Here is a 17,152-nt window from a genome sequence, read left to right as displayed (position 1 = left end):
CAATACTAAAGTGCCTATAAGAACATCCAATAGTCAAAGGCATATGAAATACAAATCGTAGAGAGAGAAATAGTCCTATAATTCCTATAATAACTACAACCTAAAACTTCTTACCTGGGAATATTGAAGACTCATGTTAAAAGGAACCACCAGCTTTCATATGTTCTCATGTTCTGAGCAAGGAACTTAAACGTTAGCTTTTTTACATGGCACATATTGCACTTTTACTTTCTTCTCCAACACTGTGTTTTTGCTTTATTTAAACCAAATTGAACATGGCTCTTTATTTATTTGAGGCTAAATTGATAGTATCTATGTATTATATTAAGTTAAAATAAGTTTTCATTCAGTATTGTTGTAATTGTCATAATTACAAATAAATAAATAAAACATTTAAAAAAACAAGATATATATATATATATATATAGTTTGTTTTAAATCGGCCGATTAATCGGCATCGGCTTTTTTTGGTCCGCCAATAATCGATATCGGTATCGGCGTTGAAAAATCATAATCGGTCGACCTCTAAAGCATACATGGCAAGCAAGGGAAAAGACAGGGTATTGTTTCTCTCTACTATATACAGTAGGCCTTTAACTTACGGGGTTGGTGTCCGATCAGGCTGAGGATGTATACGTTGATGATGAATAAAAAAAACAAATCATATCTAATTTAATTTCCACTCCTCCGCCTAGAGTTTAAACTAAGTAAACGATAATGTGCACTGAGATCAACGCTGAACTCCCAAAATGTTGTATAGGCTACATTTTGGAAACGTTTCTATTGTGGGGGACTGAGGCGTCACAGTGACGGCAACAAAGTGGCAATTTTCCTGACCCAGTTTCCCGGTGGCGTTCCGGGGTGTTCCCTGAGCTGCAGATGAAAAGGCACGAAGACAATGAGGCCCTCCACGTCTAAATAGCACGACCAGCTTCACAATGACAGGAAAAAAGTGCTACACCGAACTAACGGGTGTCATTCGCACACAATGCACACTGGAGAAATGGACGCACGCAAGCACAGTCAGCATGCGCGCACACACACACGCACACACACACGTATGCAAAGCGAAACCAGGATGTTTCCTCCCTTTGTCATCACGTGGGGATCCATGACAACATGAAGACAATGATTATGATTTCAGCGATCTCATCTGCACAAAGCAACCACCTGGACACAAACACACAGCCACAGAGTGAGTAGGCCTTCATCTCAGCAGTCAAAAGCAGTATCCTCTCCTCTTCATCAATTTTGTTTTGTAGAGAACTGATAACTGGGGTTTGATACATATAAAGCAGGCCCAAAGCTAGGGTCAAGGTTAGAAGCTAGAGGCCAGGGACTGAAGCTATGGCAGCTTTGACAGTCAGGCAGAGCAGAGTGTGAAGTGGGCCTCTGTATACACACAAGCAGCCTAATCTCCAGCCTGATCGGCCAGTGGGGTTGGTCACCCGTGTCACATTCCCCAGTCACTCACACACACACAAAGGGGATGTCATAAGCTGTAAGGGACTCTCTCTAGTCTCTGTTCCTCAGTTTCTTTCCCAATCTGTATTATTCTACCTCCATCCTCCCCTATGTTCCTCTGCTTCAAACTATATTCTCTCTCCGTCCACCTCCATATACATTTTCATGGTTATTCAGTGTGATGTTTACTCTGCGGTAGGGTGGGGCAGTTTTAACATCTCACAGCACAAGGCTAGCTAACAGAGATAAGGCTTCCCAGTCATCTCTTTCCCATGCAGGTACCAGTCAGGTCATTCAACATGCCTTCCCGTCCTTCACGGACCATATCAAATACTACTCTTCCCAGTCACCTTGCCTCTGCATGAAGCCATGAGGCAGTGCTATAACCTGATTATAGACACAGGTAAGGAGTGCTGTTAGGTTGTTAGGGAGGAGGTGGAAGTAGCATGGCTGATATGACAGCTCCTTACCGATTCATCCAGGGCAAAACGCAGGCAGCCATGTTCGTACAGCACAAAGAACCGCCGCTGCCATTTCTGTTGGGAGAAAGAGGAACATCGTTAACACTTAATCTGAAGATCTCCTTATAAACTATTAAGAAACGGCCTATAAACTAATACTGTATACGATTTCTGCAGGGAAAGAGGAGCATTGTTATTGGGCTGAAACCAAACCAACACTTAAGCTCCATTATGTCCTCGGACTAATAGGGTGTAGTGAACATATAGCTAAGAGATGCTTAAAGATACAATAACATAAATCCGAGAACCCACCGCCTGTAGTCTGGATACCAGACATTTTAGCTAACACTCCTTGACACTCCAGTCATTCCTGGTAATTTCTCATGTCTTTGGCAAATGACATGGAGAACAAGGAGTGGAATGAAATAGCTGAATAGAGACGGCAACCAGAATGGGGCAGCGGTCTAAGGCACTGCATCTCAGTGCTAGAGGCATTTACATTACATTTAAGTCATTTAGCAGACGCTCTTATCCAGAGCGACTTACAAATTGGTGCATTCACCTTATGATATCCAGTGGAACAACCACTTTACAATAGTGCATCTAAATCTTTTAAGGGGGGGGGGGGGGGGGTTAGAAGGATTACTTTATCCTATCCTAGGTATTCCTTAAAGAGGTGGGAAAGAGGCATCACTACAGACACCCTGGTTCGAATCCAGGCTGTAACACAACCGGTCGTGATTGGGATTCCCATAGGGCGGCGCACAATTGGCCCAGAGTCGTCCGGGTTTGGCAGGTGTAGGCCGTCATGGTAAATAAGAATTTGTTCTTAACTGACCCACCATATTTATGAACGAGGTCCCAGGTGACATACACTGGGTACCAGTACTGAGTCAAGGTACAGGGGTATGAGGTAATTGAGGTAGATACAGTTGAAGTCAGAAGTTTACATACACCTTAGCCAAATACATTTAAACTCAGCTTTTCACAATTCCTGACATTTAATCCAAGTAAAAATTCCCTGTTTTAGGTCCGTTAGGATCACCACTTTATTTTAAGAATGTGAAAAGTCAGAATAATAGTAGAGAGAATGATTTATTTCAGCTTTTATTTCTTTCATCTCATTCCCAGTGGGTCAGAAGTTTACATACACTCAATTAGTATTTGGTAGCATTGCTTTTAAATTGTTTAACTTGGGTCAAACATTTCAGGTAGCCTTCCACAAGCTTCCCAAAATAAGTTGGGGGAATTTTGGCCCATTCCTCCTGACAGAGCTGGTGTAACAGAATCAGGTTGTAGGCCTCCTTGCACGCACATGCTTTTTTAGTTCTACCCACAAATTTTCTACAGGATTGAGGTCAGTGCTTTGTGATGGCCACTCCAATACCTTGACTTTGTTGTCCTTAAGCCATTTTGCCACAACTCTGGAAGTATGCTTGGGGTCATTGTCCATTTGGAAGAATCATTTGCAACTGAGCTTTAACTTCCTGACTGACGTCTTGAGATGTTGCTCCAATATATACACATCATGTTCCTACCTCATGATGCCATCTATTTTGTGAAGTGCACCAGTCCCTCCTGCAGCAAAGCACCCCCACAACATGATGCTGCCACCCCCGTGCTTCATGGTTGGGATGGTGTTCCTCGGCTTGCAAGCCTCCCCCTTTTTCCTCCAAACATAACAATGGTCATTATGACCAAACAGTTCTATTTTTGTTTCATCAGACTAGAGGACATTTGTCCAAAATGTACGATATTTGTCCCCATGTGCAGTTGCAAACCGTAGTCTGGCTTTTTTAATGCCGGTTTTGGAGCAGTGGCTTCTTCCATGCTGAGCGGCCTTTCAGGTTATATCGATATAGGACTCGTTTTACTGTGGCTATAGATACTTTTGTACCCATTTCCTCCAGCATCATCACAAGGTCCTTTGCTGTTTTCTGGGATTGATTTGCACATTTCGCACCAAAGTACATTCATCTCTAGGAGAAAGAACGCGTCTCCTTCCTGAGCGGTATGACACATGGTGTTCATACTTGCGTACTATTGTTTGAACAGATTGCTCCCAAGGATGAACCAGACTTGTGGAGGTCTACAATTTTTTTTCTGAGGTCTTGGCTGATTTCTTTTGATTTTCCCATGATGTCAAGCAAAGAGGCACTGAGTTTGAAGGTAGGCCTTGAAATACATTCACAGGTACACCTCCAATTGACTCAAATTATGTCAATTAGCCTATCAGAAGCTTCTAAAGCCATGACATGATTTTCTGGAATTTCCAAGCTGTTTAAAGGCACAGTCAACTTAGTGTATGTAAACTTTTGACCCACTGGAATTGTGATACAGTGAATTATAAGTGAAATAATCTGTCTGTAAATAATTGTTGGAAAAATGACTTGTGTCATGCACAAAGTAGATGTCCTAACCGACTTGCCAAAACTATAGTTTGTTAATAAGAAATGTGTGGAGTGGTTGAAAAATGAGTTTTAATGGCTCCAACCTACGTGTATGTACATATAACTAGGCATAAAGTGACTAGGCAACAGGATAGATAATAAACAAACAGTAGCAGCAACATATGTGATGAGTCGAAAAAAAGTTTGTGCAAAAGGGTCAATGTAGATAGTCCGGTTAGCTATTCCCTTAACTATTTAAATATCAATTTAGCAGTCTTATGGCTTGGGGGTAGAAGCTGTTCAGGGTCCTGTTGGTTCCAGACTTGGTGCATCAGTACCGCTTGCCGTGCGGTAGCAGAGAGAACAGTCTATGACCTGGGTGGCTGGAGTTTTTGACACATTTTAGGGCCTTCCTCTGACACTGCCCGGTATACAGGCCCTGGATGTCAGGGAGCTTGGCTCCAGCGATGTACTGGGCAGCATGCACTACCCTCTGTAGCGCCTTGCGGTTGAATGCCAAGCGGTGATGCAGCCAGTCAAGATGCTCTCAATGGTTCAGCTGTAGAACTTAGTGATGTGGACACCGAGGAGCTTGAAGCTCTGGATCCGCTCCACTACAGCCCTGTCGATGTGAATGGGAGCGTGCTCGGCCATCCTTTTCCTTTAGTCCACGATCAGATCCTTTGTCTTGCTGACGTTGAGGGAGAGGTTGTTGTCCTGGCACCACACTGCCAAGTCTCTGACCTCCAATCTACTAAGTTTACCTGAAACTGATCATGACTAGATTTAATCTCATGTCACTGTGATTGGTTAGTCAACATGCAATAATACCTATATACTATCAATGACTGAGATTAATTATTTGCGTTTCTGGCTTCATTAAAAACTGTTAATCTGATGGATTATGGATGTCCTTGGTATTTTTATTTATTTAACCTTTATTTAACTAGGCAAGTCAGTTAATAACAAATTCTTATTTACAATGACGGCCTAGGAACAGTGGGTTAACTGCCTTGTTCAGGGGTAGAACGACAGATTTTTACCTTGTCAGCACAAGGATTCGATATTTCAACCTTGCGGTTACTAGTCCAACGCTCTAACCACTAGGCTACCTGCCGCCCAATCAATTATTTGTTCAAGGGCCTATACGAGGCCAACTTTACTACATTATGCTGAAGGCGTACTTAAACACCCAATTTTTTTACTTTGCGTGAATGACGTGTCTCAACTTTAAACAATGGAAATTTTGTTTCGCTTCTTTCTACTCTGTGGCTGAAATAGCAACCATGACATGAATTCAGCGATTACATTTGTTTACTTCACCTTTGTGGCTCCCTGATGAAACAGTAACATCCATTACTGTACTTAGTCTTAGCCAACCTGCACGGTACTTTTTCCGATACTAGAATGTGTTACTTTCGGTACTCCTGTCAAAATGTGTCAAGAATCAAGCTCGTCTATCAGCGCAGCCGAGCCCTTATTATAGCGCGCACTGAAAGTCTGGGCTGCATCATGTTACATCATCATGCCGCACATAAGTCAACACATTTGAATAACGTGACACGGCATGTAGAGATTTTTAAACATGATTATTGTTCGTAAAACAATGTCTATACATGCTAGAACACTTTACAATGCAAGAAGACACTGGTAGCGGACAGCTAAAGATAACATTAAAAAAAAATGCTGATTTCAAAGCTGATTGCCACCAAAAACGTTATTAATTAACTCGGTCTCTCGCTCACATCTCTCCCAAAGATGATCAGCGAACTCTGTTAAAGAGACGGAGCACATTTGTATAAAATAAGCTACTTCTATACAAATGTTGTTGATCAGTACAATAAAATAAATGTAACCTTTATTTAACCAGGCAAGTCAGTTAAGAACAAATTCTTATTTACAATGACGGCCTATACCCAGCCAAACCCGGTCGACGCTGGGCCAATTGTGCGCCACCCTATGGGACTCCCAATCACGGCCGGTTGTTATACAGCCTGGATTCAAACCAGGGTGTCTGTAGTGACGCCTCTAGACTGAGATGCAGTGTCTTAGACGGCTGCGCCACTCGGGAGCCCTTGCAAGGGAAACAGATTGTTTGTCATCTGTAGCCCAATGAAATCAGCCAAAACAAGCTCAATAACTCAATGCATGCACACACTGAATATGCATTCACCTGTATTGTGGATAGGCCTAGGCTACATCTTGATTTACCCAGTTAATCAATAAAGATTTACCATTCAAAATAAATTATTACCGGGGCGGCAGGGTAGCCTAGTGGTTAGAGCATTGGAGTAGTAACCGAAAGGTTGCAAGTTCGAATCCCCGAGCTGACAAGGTACAAATCTGCCGTTCTGCCCCTGAACAAGGCAGTTACTGTTCCTAAGCCGTCATTGAAAATAAGAATTCGTTCTTAACTGACTTGCCTAGTTAAATAAAGGTTAAAAAAAAAAATGAAAAAAAATGAAGTTAGAATGGTAAAAAGTCAAATTGATTGTATAATTGATTCATTAATGTATGGTCTCTGAAAAATATGGACGTACATTTTTTTATAACGTAATGATATTGAACTCAAAAGATGCCCAATGACTGAACAGAGCAGTAGCTGAGTTTATCTGTCTGGATCAAGTGCCATTCTGTGACCTGGTAATATGGCTTATTTTTTGCAGTGGTATCATTTTGTTATTGTTTTGGTATCGAGTATTGGTATCGAAGTCAAAATTCTGGTATCGTGACAACACTAGTACTCTCTATTGCTGCTTTTCAACTGTAACGCCAGTGTTATACTTGAGCAATAAGGCACGAGGGGATCTGGTATATGACCAATATACCACCACTATGGGCTGTTCTTAAGCACAACGCAACGCGGAGTGCCTGGATACAGCCCTTAGCCGTGGTATATTGGCCATATACCCCCAAGGTGCATTATTGAGATTATAAACTGGTTACCAACGTAATTAGAGCAGTAAATATAAATATTTTGGCATATGTGATATTCGATCTGATATACCACAGCTGTCAGCCAATCAGCATTCAGGGCTCGAACCACCCAGTTTATAATAGTGTATACAACCTGATGTTATAGGAAATTGTGTTTCCATAGTGTAGCAAAGGCTCTTATTGATCTTAGACTTTTTAGTTCACACTTCCTTTAAATTGCGTTTTTTGTTAACTGTCCCTTTAACTGCAGACACCTCTGAGCCATAGAGATGTATAGAGATCACAATGTATCAGTCCTCAATGGCGCTGCCCATGTTAAACACGCTTTTTGGCACTAGAGACCCTTTGTACATCTCTATGCTCTGAGCACACCTGCAACCAATTTCACTTCTTAAATACCTGAGTTCCTTTGTCTTTTAGTTCAGTGCCAAACAATCTAAGCACTAGTACAAAACCTCTCCAACATGTATCCTTTAATTTCTGTTATCTGTGAATCCAATACCCAAACGTAAGTAACCCGCAATATTATTTACATTCTTCAATTGATCTGCATTTAAAGATGCACTGTTGTTTATTAGCGGTAGGATGTTGTTAGAAATATTTGCATATTGAAAGGATCTAATTTGTACCTTAAATTAATATTTATTTTACTGCTTTGGAGAAATTATATTTATCATTTGACTACTGGCTCAGATTGTGACAAGTAATTGTTTATGATCAAATATGCTGAAATGTTTTTGTTTACTGTCAGCACAAGTCAATGGAAATGAAGTTTGATTTGGAGGAAATAAAACCGGAGCACCGACTCCCTGAAACAAAACCTCAAGTCTCTCTCCTTATCCTCTAACCCAGGATCACTGCGTCACCTACCTCACCCAGTGCACTCAAAATAGGCAACCTGCCTTATCACATTGCTAGGGCTGACAGTGAGAACTTCTGAAGAGCAGGATCAACAACCTCTGCATAATCGAAACAGTTGTTGTGAGGTGTTAACCGTCAAAGGTGTAAACCCATGTTCACAGTTATCCATTGTTATGCAGATGCAGCCCCAGTGGACTTGCCCCCAAGATGGCGCCATGGCCCATCTGGCTTAGAGCAGTTTGTTGAATAGATTCCATGATCCGGACATGAGCGAGTGCTCGGCTCCTTCACGACACTGTGTGTACCCGTATGTGCGCTCTAATCATCGTGACGTATAGCACCAGGCGAATTGCCATGAAAAGGACAATACCTCTGCAGATCGAGAGCCCATTTCTCTGACCATTCGACTATACGCTAGGGCTGTGTTTCAAGCGCTTCAAAGCATACTTCCCAAGTGGATGAAAACATCCGGATGGTCAATGTTCACCCATCCCCCTCTCACTGAGGTTCTGCTGCCCGGGAATGGTGTTTGTCTAATGTTTATCATTCGACTACAGTGCTATGGAAGAACAGGGAACAAACATACTAACCCATCCCCCATTCCATGTGAGCGCGTGCACAAATATACGCCTCATGGTTGCTCTTACCCGGGATCTCTGCATGGGGTTGTCAAAGTCTGTTCCCTCGGGGGCCAAGCACAGCCATCCGCCGTAAATAGGTTTGGCCTGTAAAACAGAGTGATTTAGACAATCATTAAAATTGGGGGGAGGGGGGGAAGCAGTCAGCAAGGAGAGGACCCATTTCGGGGTCCAGATGTTCAGTTTTCAAACCACAAAACCAGTTAGCAAGCCTGTCGGCCTAATTAGCATCGTTTGATAGACACCATTGCCTTGCGATTAAATGAAGATTTGTGAATGAGAACAGCCCGTTTATCAACCTACATTCACCTCATGGAAGTTGTTTGAGCCAAAAACCTGCATGTTTCCAATGAAAACACAAAAGTTCAAAAGATGTGGAAATGTATAAACATGGAGCAGAGCTCCCACGGTGAGGGGGTGGCTGTTAAAAATGGCTGCTCTTTGCACTCTAAACTTGTTTGTCTTGGTCTAACTTTTACTGTTAAACATTACCAAGAAGCAGCTGTCAGGCTTGTTTTGCAAAATAAAACATCCCTCCTACCTTTACCTCAAAATCCAGACTAGCGTCTTACACGCGGTAGAGGAGTGTACGATTATTAAGACTTTATGGGTATTGGCCCTGGCTGTCACTAGCTAGCCTGTGTCCCTGCATGTCTGTCAAATCTATATGTGCCTTGTTTCCGCTTGCATAGACTGACTGCCTATAGAGACATTTAGTTGGTTACTTTTAACAGGTGATGGGGTGACTGAGGAGATAAACGTGCCGTGACCTAGTCCTAAGAAATCTGATAAGTCTACCATTTAGGCAGCAATTATGACTAATGGTTTTATTTATTGATGATTAGCTGATTATCTGCAGCACTGAAGTCTACGCCTAGGCTACAATCCAAAATGGATGTTTCCTGATCTCAGATCTTATATGGGCAATGTTATCAATAAAGTAGCAAATATCACACAGGTCTTGCTATAATGCATAACTGATTTCTCCATTCTTCTCCTACAAAACATCCATTCTTCTCTTACAAAACATCCAAAGAGAGAGCGAGGCAGAGAGAAAGAGCTGGACAGGAAAGAATGAGCGAGACACAAGGAGAGGCAGTGTAAGCGAGCAGCTGTGGCCTGTAGCGATGTTGGTGGGCTGAGGAACCAGGAGACCTGGAGAGGAGGGACACACCCTTGCACCCTTCCTCCCTCCACACACACAAGCCTCACTTCCTTTATAGTGGTCCTCCTGTGACCTCGCCCTCCCCCCTCAGCTCTCTCCCACAGACCTACCTTCCCCCTCCATTCCAGCCCACCTCCAACCCCACCAGCAGTGAGGTTAACCCATAGAGATAGAGGACTCTAGTGCCCAAAAGTCTGTTTTAGCATGGGCAGCGCTATTGGGGACTTTCACAATGTTGCAGTAGAAAACTGGGTGGGACTTCCTATGGGTTAAGGGAGGATCACATCATTCCATCCAGGTCATCAGGAGGGATTAACCAATGAATTATACTTGTGAGAAAACATTCCGTAACTGCAGGTGGCAGTAAATCGTCAACCTTGGCTTCATACCTGTTCAAACAACACACTCCAAGTGCCAGTATGCACCCTTTCAGTTTGTTTACCAACTCATAGTAGTAGAAGAAAATTGACTACTTCAAAATGGAGATGCTAATACTCTCAGATGCCATAATCGAACAGATAAAGTTGCGTCCTCTATCACGCGTTTACCTCTTGCCTCCCCAGTACAATCCAGGGAGGCCTGGACGCTGCTCTCTCCTCCACTCATTTAGGACTCATGCCAAAAGGTCCATTCAAACGTAAGGTAGACCCATCTGAAAGTTCACCTTACTCCTCCTAGCCAAGTAAAACCAATGCAGAGCCTTGGTGATTGTACACTGAACAAAAATATAAAACGCAACATGTAAAGTGTTGGTCCATTGTTACATGAGCTGAAATAAAAGATCCCTGAAATGTTCCATTCACACAAAGTGTAGCTCTCAAATGTTTTGCACAAATTTGTTGACATCCCTGCTAGTGAGCATTTCTCCTTTGCCAAGATAATCCATCCACCTGACAGGTGTCGCATATCAAGAAACTGATTAAACGGCATAATTACAGGTGCACCTTGTGCTGGGGACAATAAAAGGCCACTTTAAAATGTGCAGTTTTGTCACACAACACCACAATGTCTCAAGTTGAGGGAGCGTGCGGTTGGCACGCTGACTTGCAGCAATGTCCACCAGAGCTGTTGCCAGATAACTGAATGGTAATTTCTCTACCATAAGCCTCCTCCGACAATGTTTTTGGAGAATTTGGCAGTACATCCAACTGGCCTCATAACTGCAGACCACGTGTATGGGGTCGTGTAGGAGAGCGGTTTGCTGATGTCATTGCAAAGGGAGTACCCCATGGTGGGGGTATGGTATAGGCAGGCATAAGCTACAGACAACGAGCACAACTGCATTTTATCGATGGCAATTTGAATGCACAGAGATACCATGACAAGATCCTGAGGCCCATTGCTGTGCCATTCATCTGCCTCCATCACCTGTTTCCAAGATGATAATGCACGGCCCCATAACACAAGGATCTGTACCCAATTCCCGGAAGCTGAACATTTCCCAATTCTTCCATGGCCTGCATACTCACCAGACATGTCACTCATTGAACATGTTTGGGATGATCTGGATCGACGTATATGACAGCGTATTCCAGTTCCCGTCAATATCCAGCAACTTCGCACAGCCATTGAAGAAGAATGGGACAACATTCCACAGGCCACAATCAACAGCCTGACAAACACTCTACGAAGAAGACGTGTGGCTCTGCATGAGGCGAATAGTAGTCACACCAGATACTGACTGGCTTTCTGATCCATACACTTTTATTTTTTTTTAATTAGGGCATCTGTGACCAACAGATGCACATCTGTATTCCCAGTAATTTGGAATCCATAGGTTAGGGCCTAATGAATTTATTTCAATTGACTGATTTCCTTACATGAACAGTAACTCAGTAAAATATTTGAAATTGTTGCATGTTTATTTTTGTTCAGTATAGATAGAACTGGAACTTATAGGTCTAACACATCATTTTGGACCATGTGGAATTGAGATCTATGTACGTTCATTTGAGAACTCTGGGCTCCACTGGTGAGAGTAACCTGTGAGAAACTCTGTTCCAGTTTCAATCCCAACCCCGCACTTTCTTTCACAAGCTCTTCCTCTCCTCCCTCAAATCATTCCATACCCCCGTGCCTCCTCTCTCTCCCTGGGTTTTCTTCGCTCTCCTTCCCTCTATACTCCCATCATCCCCCACTATCGCTCCCAAACTGTTCTCTCTCACCCACTACCCTCAGTCTGTATTTCCACCATTTCCTTGCCTCCCACTCTCCCTCCTCCCTGCCTCCCACCTATCCTGAGTGGGTTCTTTATCTCACCGATGCCTCGGGAACTACAGAGCAGCATGGCTCAACAATAGCCTCGATCCAGAAAAAATACCTTTGAAACTATCGTCCTCTCCCAGCAGAATGTAAAAACTTTTTTAATAATATGATCTTTGAGAACTAGAAATTACTAAAATAAAAGCTAGAAAGTCAGGGATAATAGACCATTCTAAAAACGAATGAGTATTTGTTTGCATGGCTGGACTACTGATAGGGCACATTTCCAGGGGGCCCCATTGGTTTTATTATGTTTGAGGATAAGAAAACAGAATTAGCCATGGCAAAATGAGTGTGGATTGTAGGAAATTAGCTTTCACGCTGCAGAAAAATCTCAGCTCCATGGACATTTTTTTGAGAATTACAGGAAATGAGCTGAAAAACGCCACATCTCTCTACGCCTCCAATTCCAGAACGATTTATGCCAAGCCAACGGCCTTGTCAGGGGCGTGGTTGGGCTACCACCTACACTCTGTTTTGATCTAGAACAACCTTGCCTGACTCCACCGCTGCTGGAAAAATGCTAGGGGAAACACTGCACTATCACGTGACCAACTAAATATACCAGCATCACTGAGTTTACAGACATTTAGGTCTACATTTTCAGGACATTATTTTTCAGGCTAAACAAATTGTAATAGAAAGAATTTGCTGACACCCCCGATCCCTTGGTGTGTAAAACAAAGATTGCAATTTAAACATACTCTTCCTCCACATTCATTTCCTTTCAGATAACTTTTCCATGTGGGCTAGGCATCTCTTTCAATTATGTATTCATGAGGGAGGCGTGACCAAATGACTGGAGAGTGTGAAAGTTTGAGTTAAACAACTTCCACTTCCAAATTCAGAATAACTCGCTTTAAATTTAGGGCTCAAATTCAGTTAGACTAATGAGCGCCTCTCTTGGAGCCATGCATAGTATTCAAACTGCATTAAGATACTTAACCCAGCCAGGGTGCATCTACTAACCAGAGGCCCAGCTCATGGAAGTGGAACCACCCTCTGTTTCACTTATGAATTCCACTTTACTGTTTTCATTTCGTCCACTCATCGCAAAGGACGTCATTACAGAATATGAGAGCGCAGATAGGCTACATTCTTCAGTGTTTACATTTTCCTGTCCAAAATGGCAGTCAATGTCATGACTAGTTCCTTTGATAGATTTGGGCTAAACTTATTTTAAAAAGGGTTGTTTTGTTTTGAGATTAGAACCAGCTAGCTGTAGCGTATTGTTTAAACTCTCAGACTCCCCGGTATGAGACAACTCATTACTAGCCCTATATGGATAGAGCAGCGGATAGAAGCATCTCTGGTTCAACTGGTGACGTCAAAGGCCCTGGGAGAGGGCAAGGCTGGGTCTCAGGAGGATTAAAGAAGTGATGTAATCGCTTTAAGATTCTAGTCCTGAGTCAGGAGTCCAGGTCTGAAGGGGTTAACCCTGCAGTAATCACAAGCAGGCTGTCATACACACAAGCAGAGAAACGCAAACACACTTTCTCACTCATACACTACACAAGCAGAGAAACACATTCTCACTAATACACAAGCAGAGAAACACATACACATTTTGTGGAGGAGAGGATGCTTGCTGGCGTTGCTGTTCTTAAGCCATGTTCAAGGGCCCATCTGGACCTCATCGCATGGGATCAATTATAGGATACAACAGAAACTAGCTAATGATCTCAGAGATAGAAATCCTCTCATTCACTACTTCACTGGGTGAAGGAAACCAGGGGGACTTATAATGCGACTTGAGTACACATACAGTATTTCACCGGATGTGCTACCTTGTCCCAGACCTGCTGTTTTCAACTCTCTAAAGACAGCAGGAAAAATTTTTTTTTTTACATTTGACATTTTAGTCATTTAGCAGACGCTCTTATCCAGAGCGACTTACAGTAGAGTGCATAGATTTTTATTACATTTTTTTCATACTGGCCCACCGTGGGAATCAAACCCACAACCCTGGCATTGCAAGCGCCATGCTCTACCAACTGAGCTACAGTGGGAACAGTAGAGATACTCTAAATGATCGGCTATGAAAAGCCAACTGACATTTACACCTGAGGTGCTGACCTGTTGCACCCTTGACAACCACTGTGATTTATCATTTGACCCTGCTGGTCATCTATGAACATTTTGGCCATGTTCTGTTATAATCTCCACCTGGCACAGCCAGAAGAGGACTGGACAACCCTCATAGCCTGGTTCCTCCCTAGGTTTCTTCCTAGGGAGTTTTTCCTAGCCACCGTGCTTCTACACCTGCATTGCTTGCTGTTTGGGGTTTAGGCTGGGTTTCTGTACAGCACTTTGGCTTTATAAATACATTTGATTGACGTGAGGACTTTGTGTAGGCCTACACTTAAGTTGAATTTGGGGTCACATTCAGGAGGGCACAATCTTCTTGTTTGCAGCCACAGTTATCGGAGTGTGGCAGCACAGTCCCTTAAGTCAGCTGGTGACCCTGCCTGCCAGTCATATGGATGTTTCAGGACAATGTCTCCCAAAAATTGGACAGGCTCCATGATGGGTCAGCTGATTCCTCATTTTGGGAGGATAGTGTTATTTGCCAGTAATAAATGTTATTCCTAACCTGAAGCTGGTCAAACCTCCCTTTATCCAATTAATCTATCCAAATCTAATGTTCATTTGTGGCTTTATACCAGGGTCCTATTATTACAGCTGATTCCTCATATTGAACCAGTGGCTGATCGTGAGAAACGCTGTTTTTCTTCCTAGCAGACCACGCCTTAGTTTGTCAGACTGAAGCAGGAGATTATACATACACATACATACATACATGCATGCATACACACACACACCATTGGTTCATCTCTAAAGGAGTCTGTCTTCAACAAATGGTCACTGAATGAGGACACAACCAGAATGACACACACATGCTGAACTATAACCACAGACACTTCCAATTAACAGACTTGAGGATGGCAAAGCAGACAGCATGAAGTGACTGTCAGTTTCTAAAAGCTTTAGAACACTAAGTGGAAGTGTGACTAGGTAGCTGGCAAAAATATTGCCAAAATTGGACTGTTACACAACTTGACAGTAACAGCAAACTCGAGACGCCCAAATGGTCACATTGTCGCATAGGTGTTTGTAACATGTGAACTGAAATGTGGCCACATCACAATAATTATTTACCTGATTCAGATCTTGATCGGTCAAGAGATGCAACTCCCGAGGTTTGAAGCAGTTCTGACATTTACTTTTATTAAAAATGTTCGCCTGGAATTTTCTGCAAGGGTTCTCTTTCGCTGTAGACATTGTATATCGCCTCCGTTCACCGTAAATGCAAATTAATTCAAAATTGACGTCTGGATAATCCGTTCTCTGCGTTTCTTTCATCCAATTTGGAACAAGGGCCCAGCAATCCAACGCATGATGATCCAAATAACTAAATTGGCGAACTAACGTTAGTGGTCTTGAGTTTTACACACACAAACCAAATGCAAGGTTTCTATTGTTTAGTTGTACCCAATTTATATGATCCAATATATGACTGCTAGTCATCAAGATAACGAGACACCATTCTTGTGCGTTATTCAGTCCATGGCCTGCACTTAATTCACAAAGCCGAACGAGTAACGTTAGCTAAGCGATTAAAAAACTCGCTAGTTTGGTTTTTGTAATCATTGACGTTATTGTGCAAATTGCAAAAACAGCAATTGCACATTATAACATGTACCCATTTGACAGAAAATCGCAAAAGTGGAGGTAGCTGGCTATCAAGAGCTGGCTAGCTACGATTGTAGCTAGCAGTTGCTCTTTGCAAAGTCTACCACCACTGCTTCTTCGCTGGCTATAGTAGTAAATTAGCTAGCGAGCTAGAAATCCTCTCGCCTAGCTGTTTAGCTTGGGTTAAAACGGTCCAGAATATAAATGTTCAGCGAAATTCACTCCCCGTTGACACATAGTAAACGGACAAAGCGCCTCTCGCAGAATCATTGAAGCATCAACGACTTCTTCGGTTGTGTTTTGATAACCAGCTCGGCTAGCTGCTCCCCTGGTTTATTTTCTTCCTATTTTCAGGCGAAATGTTTCCCTGTGGAGAGGTCGCGAGCTCAGATTTGTTGGGCATTGTGAACCTAGTGACATTACGGTCACGTGATCGTACGGCATCATTTCTAAATAAAAGTCCCACTGTAATTGTTTTACTTGACTTTTTTCTGATTTTAAAATCACAAATATTAAAGTTTGAATTGACTTAAATATACATTTATTGAAAAAACGAACAATGTATTATTGGAATCAATTAATAATGATCGATTTACTGTCTAATATAACTTTTTTTTAACTATAAATTATAATGATGCAACAATACCAACACTGTTGCTGGAAGTATTCATGGTTTTAAACTACTGTCAACTCTTAACAGAACATGTTTTGAAGAAAACATTTTCACATTTTCCCCGTTCAAGGGTAACTTTTTTCAGGGCAACCTCAGACTACAAACAGAATCTGGTGTCAAACCAGGAAGATCTGCGTCATTCTATAGTTCTTTGGAGGAAAACCTACTGTTACCAAAACCGTATTTTCATTACAGCATTATACAGCTATGTGTTACTGTACTGTTGGAACTACACAAATTGTCTCCAATAAAGAGGGGGTGATTTGGAATCCTCAGACACTCTACTAATAGGATCCAGTGTCATACCATCAAGGTTTGCGTCATTATGGTATTTCTTCCAGCAGAAAGCTACTTCCACCACTGACAAAAACTGTGATTTTCACTGAAAGCCTCTGACATCACTATACAGCTATTTGTTCCTGTACTGTTGGAACTATACACGTTTTCAAAGACTGTGCTAATGGGATCTGATGTCATCCCAGGAAGTTTTGTCATTCAATATTTTTTTTGCGGAAAACCTACTGTCAACTGTTACCAAAACCCTCTTTTTATTATGGCACTATACAGATATGTTCTACTGTACTGTTAATTCTATAGAAGTTGTCTCC

General features: G+C 42.3%; 1 protein-coding gene across 3 annotated transcripts in view; it reads right to left on the bottom strand.

Annotated features, from left to right (window-relative positions):
• mpripb (myosin phosphatase Rho interacting protein b) overlaps positions 1-16,291 on the bottom strand; it is a 74,229-nt gene extending 57,938 nt beyond the window's left edge. For 2 of the 3 annotated variants that reach the window (XM_014179564.3, XM_014179563.3), the window contains exons 1-3: positions 15,338-16,291; positions 8,761-8,838; positions 1,935-2,000 (exon numbers count right to left, since the gene is read on the bottom strand). In XM_014179564.3, coding sequence (XP_014035039.1) covers positions 1,935-2,000; positions 8,761-8,838; positions 15,338-15,541 — 348 coding nt within the window. In that variant the 5' untranslated portion in view covers positions 15,542-16,291. The remainder of the gene's footprint in view (positions 1-1,934; positions 2,001-8,760; positions 8,839-15,337) is intronic. The other variant, XM_014179565.3, reaches the window with a different exon arrangement.
• Positions 16,292-17,152: the final 861 nt, after the last annotated feature.

This window comes from Salmo salar, chromosome 28 (genome assembly GCF_965601325.2).
Source record: "Salmo salar chromosome 28, fSalSal1, whole genome shotgun sequence".
Taxonomy (NCBI): Eukaryota; Metazoa; Chordata; class Actinopteri; order Salmoniformes; family Salmonidae; genus Salmo; species Salmo salar.
This window is presented reverse-complemented; position numbering and strand designations above follow the sequence as displayed.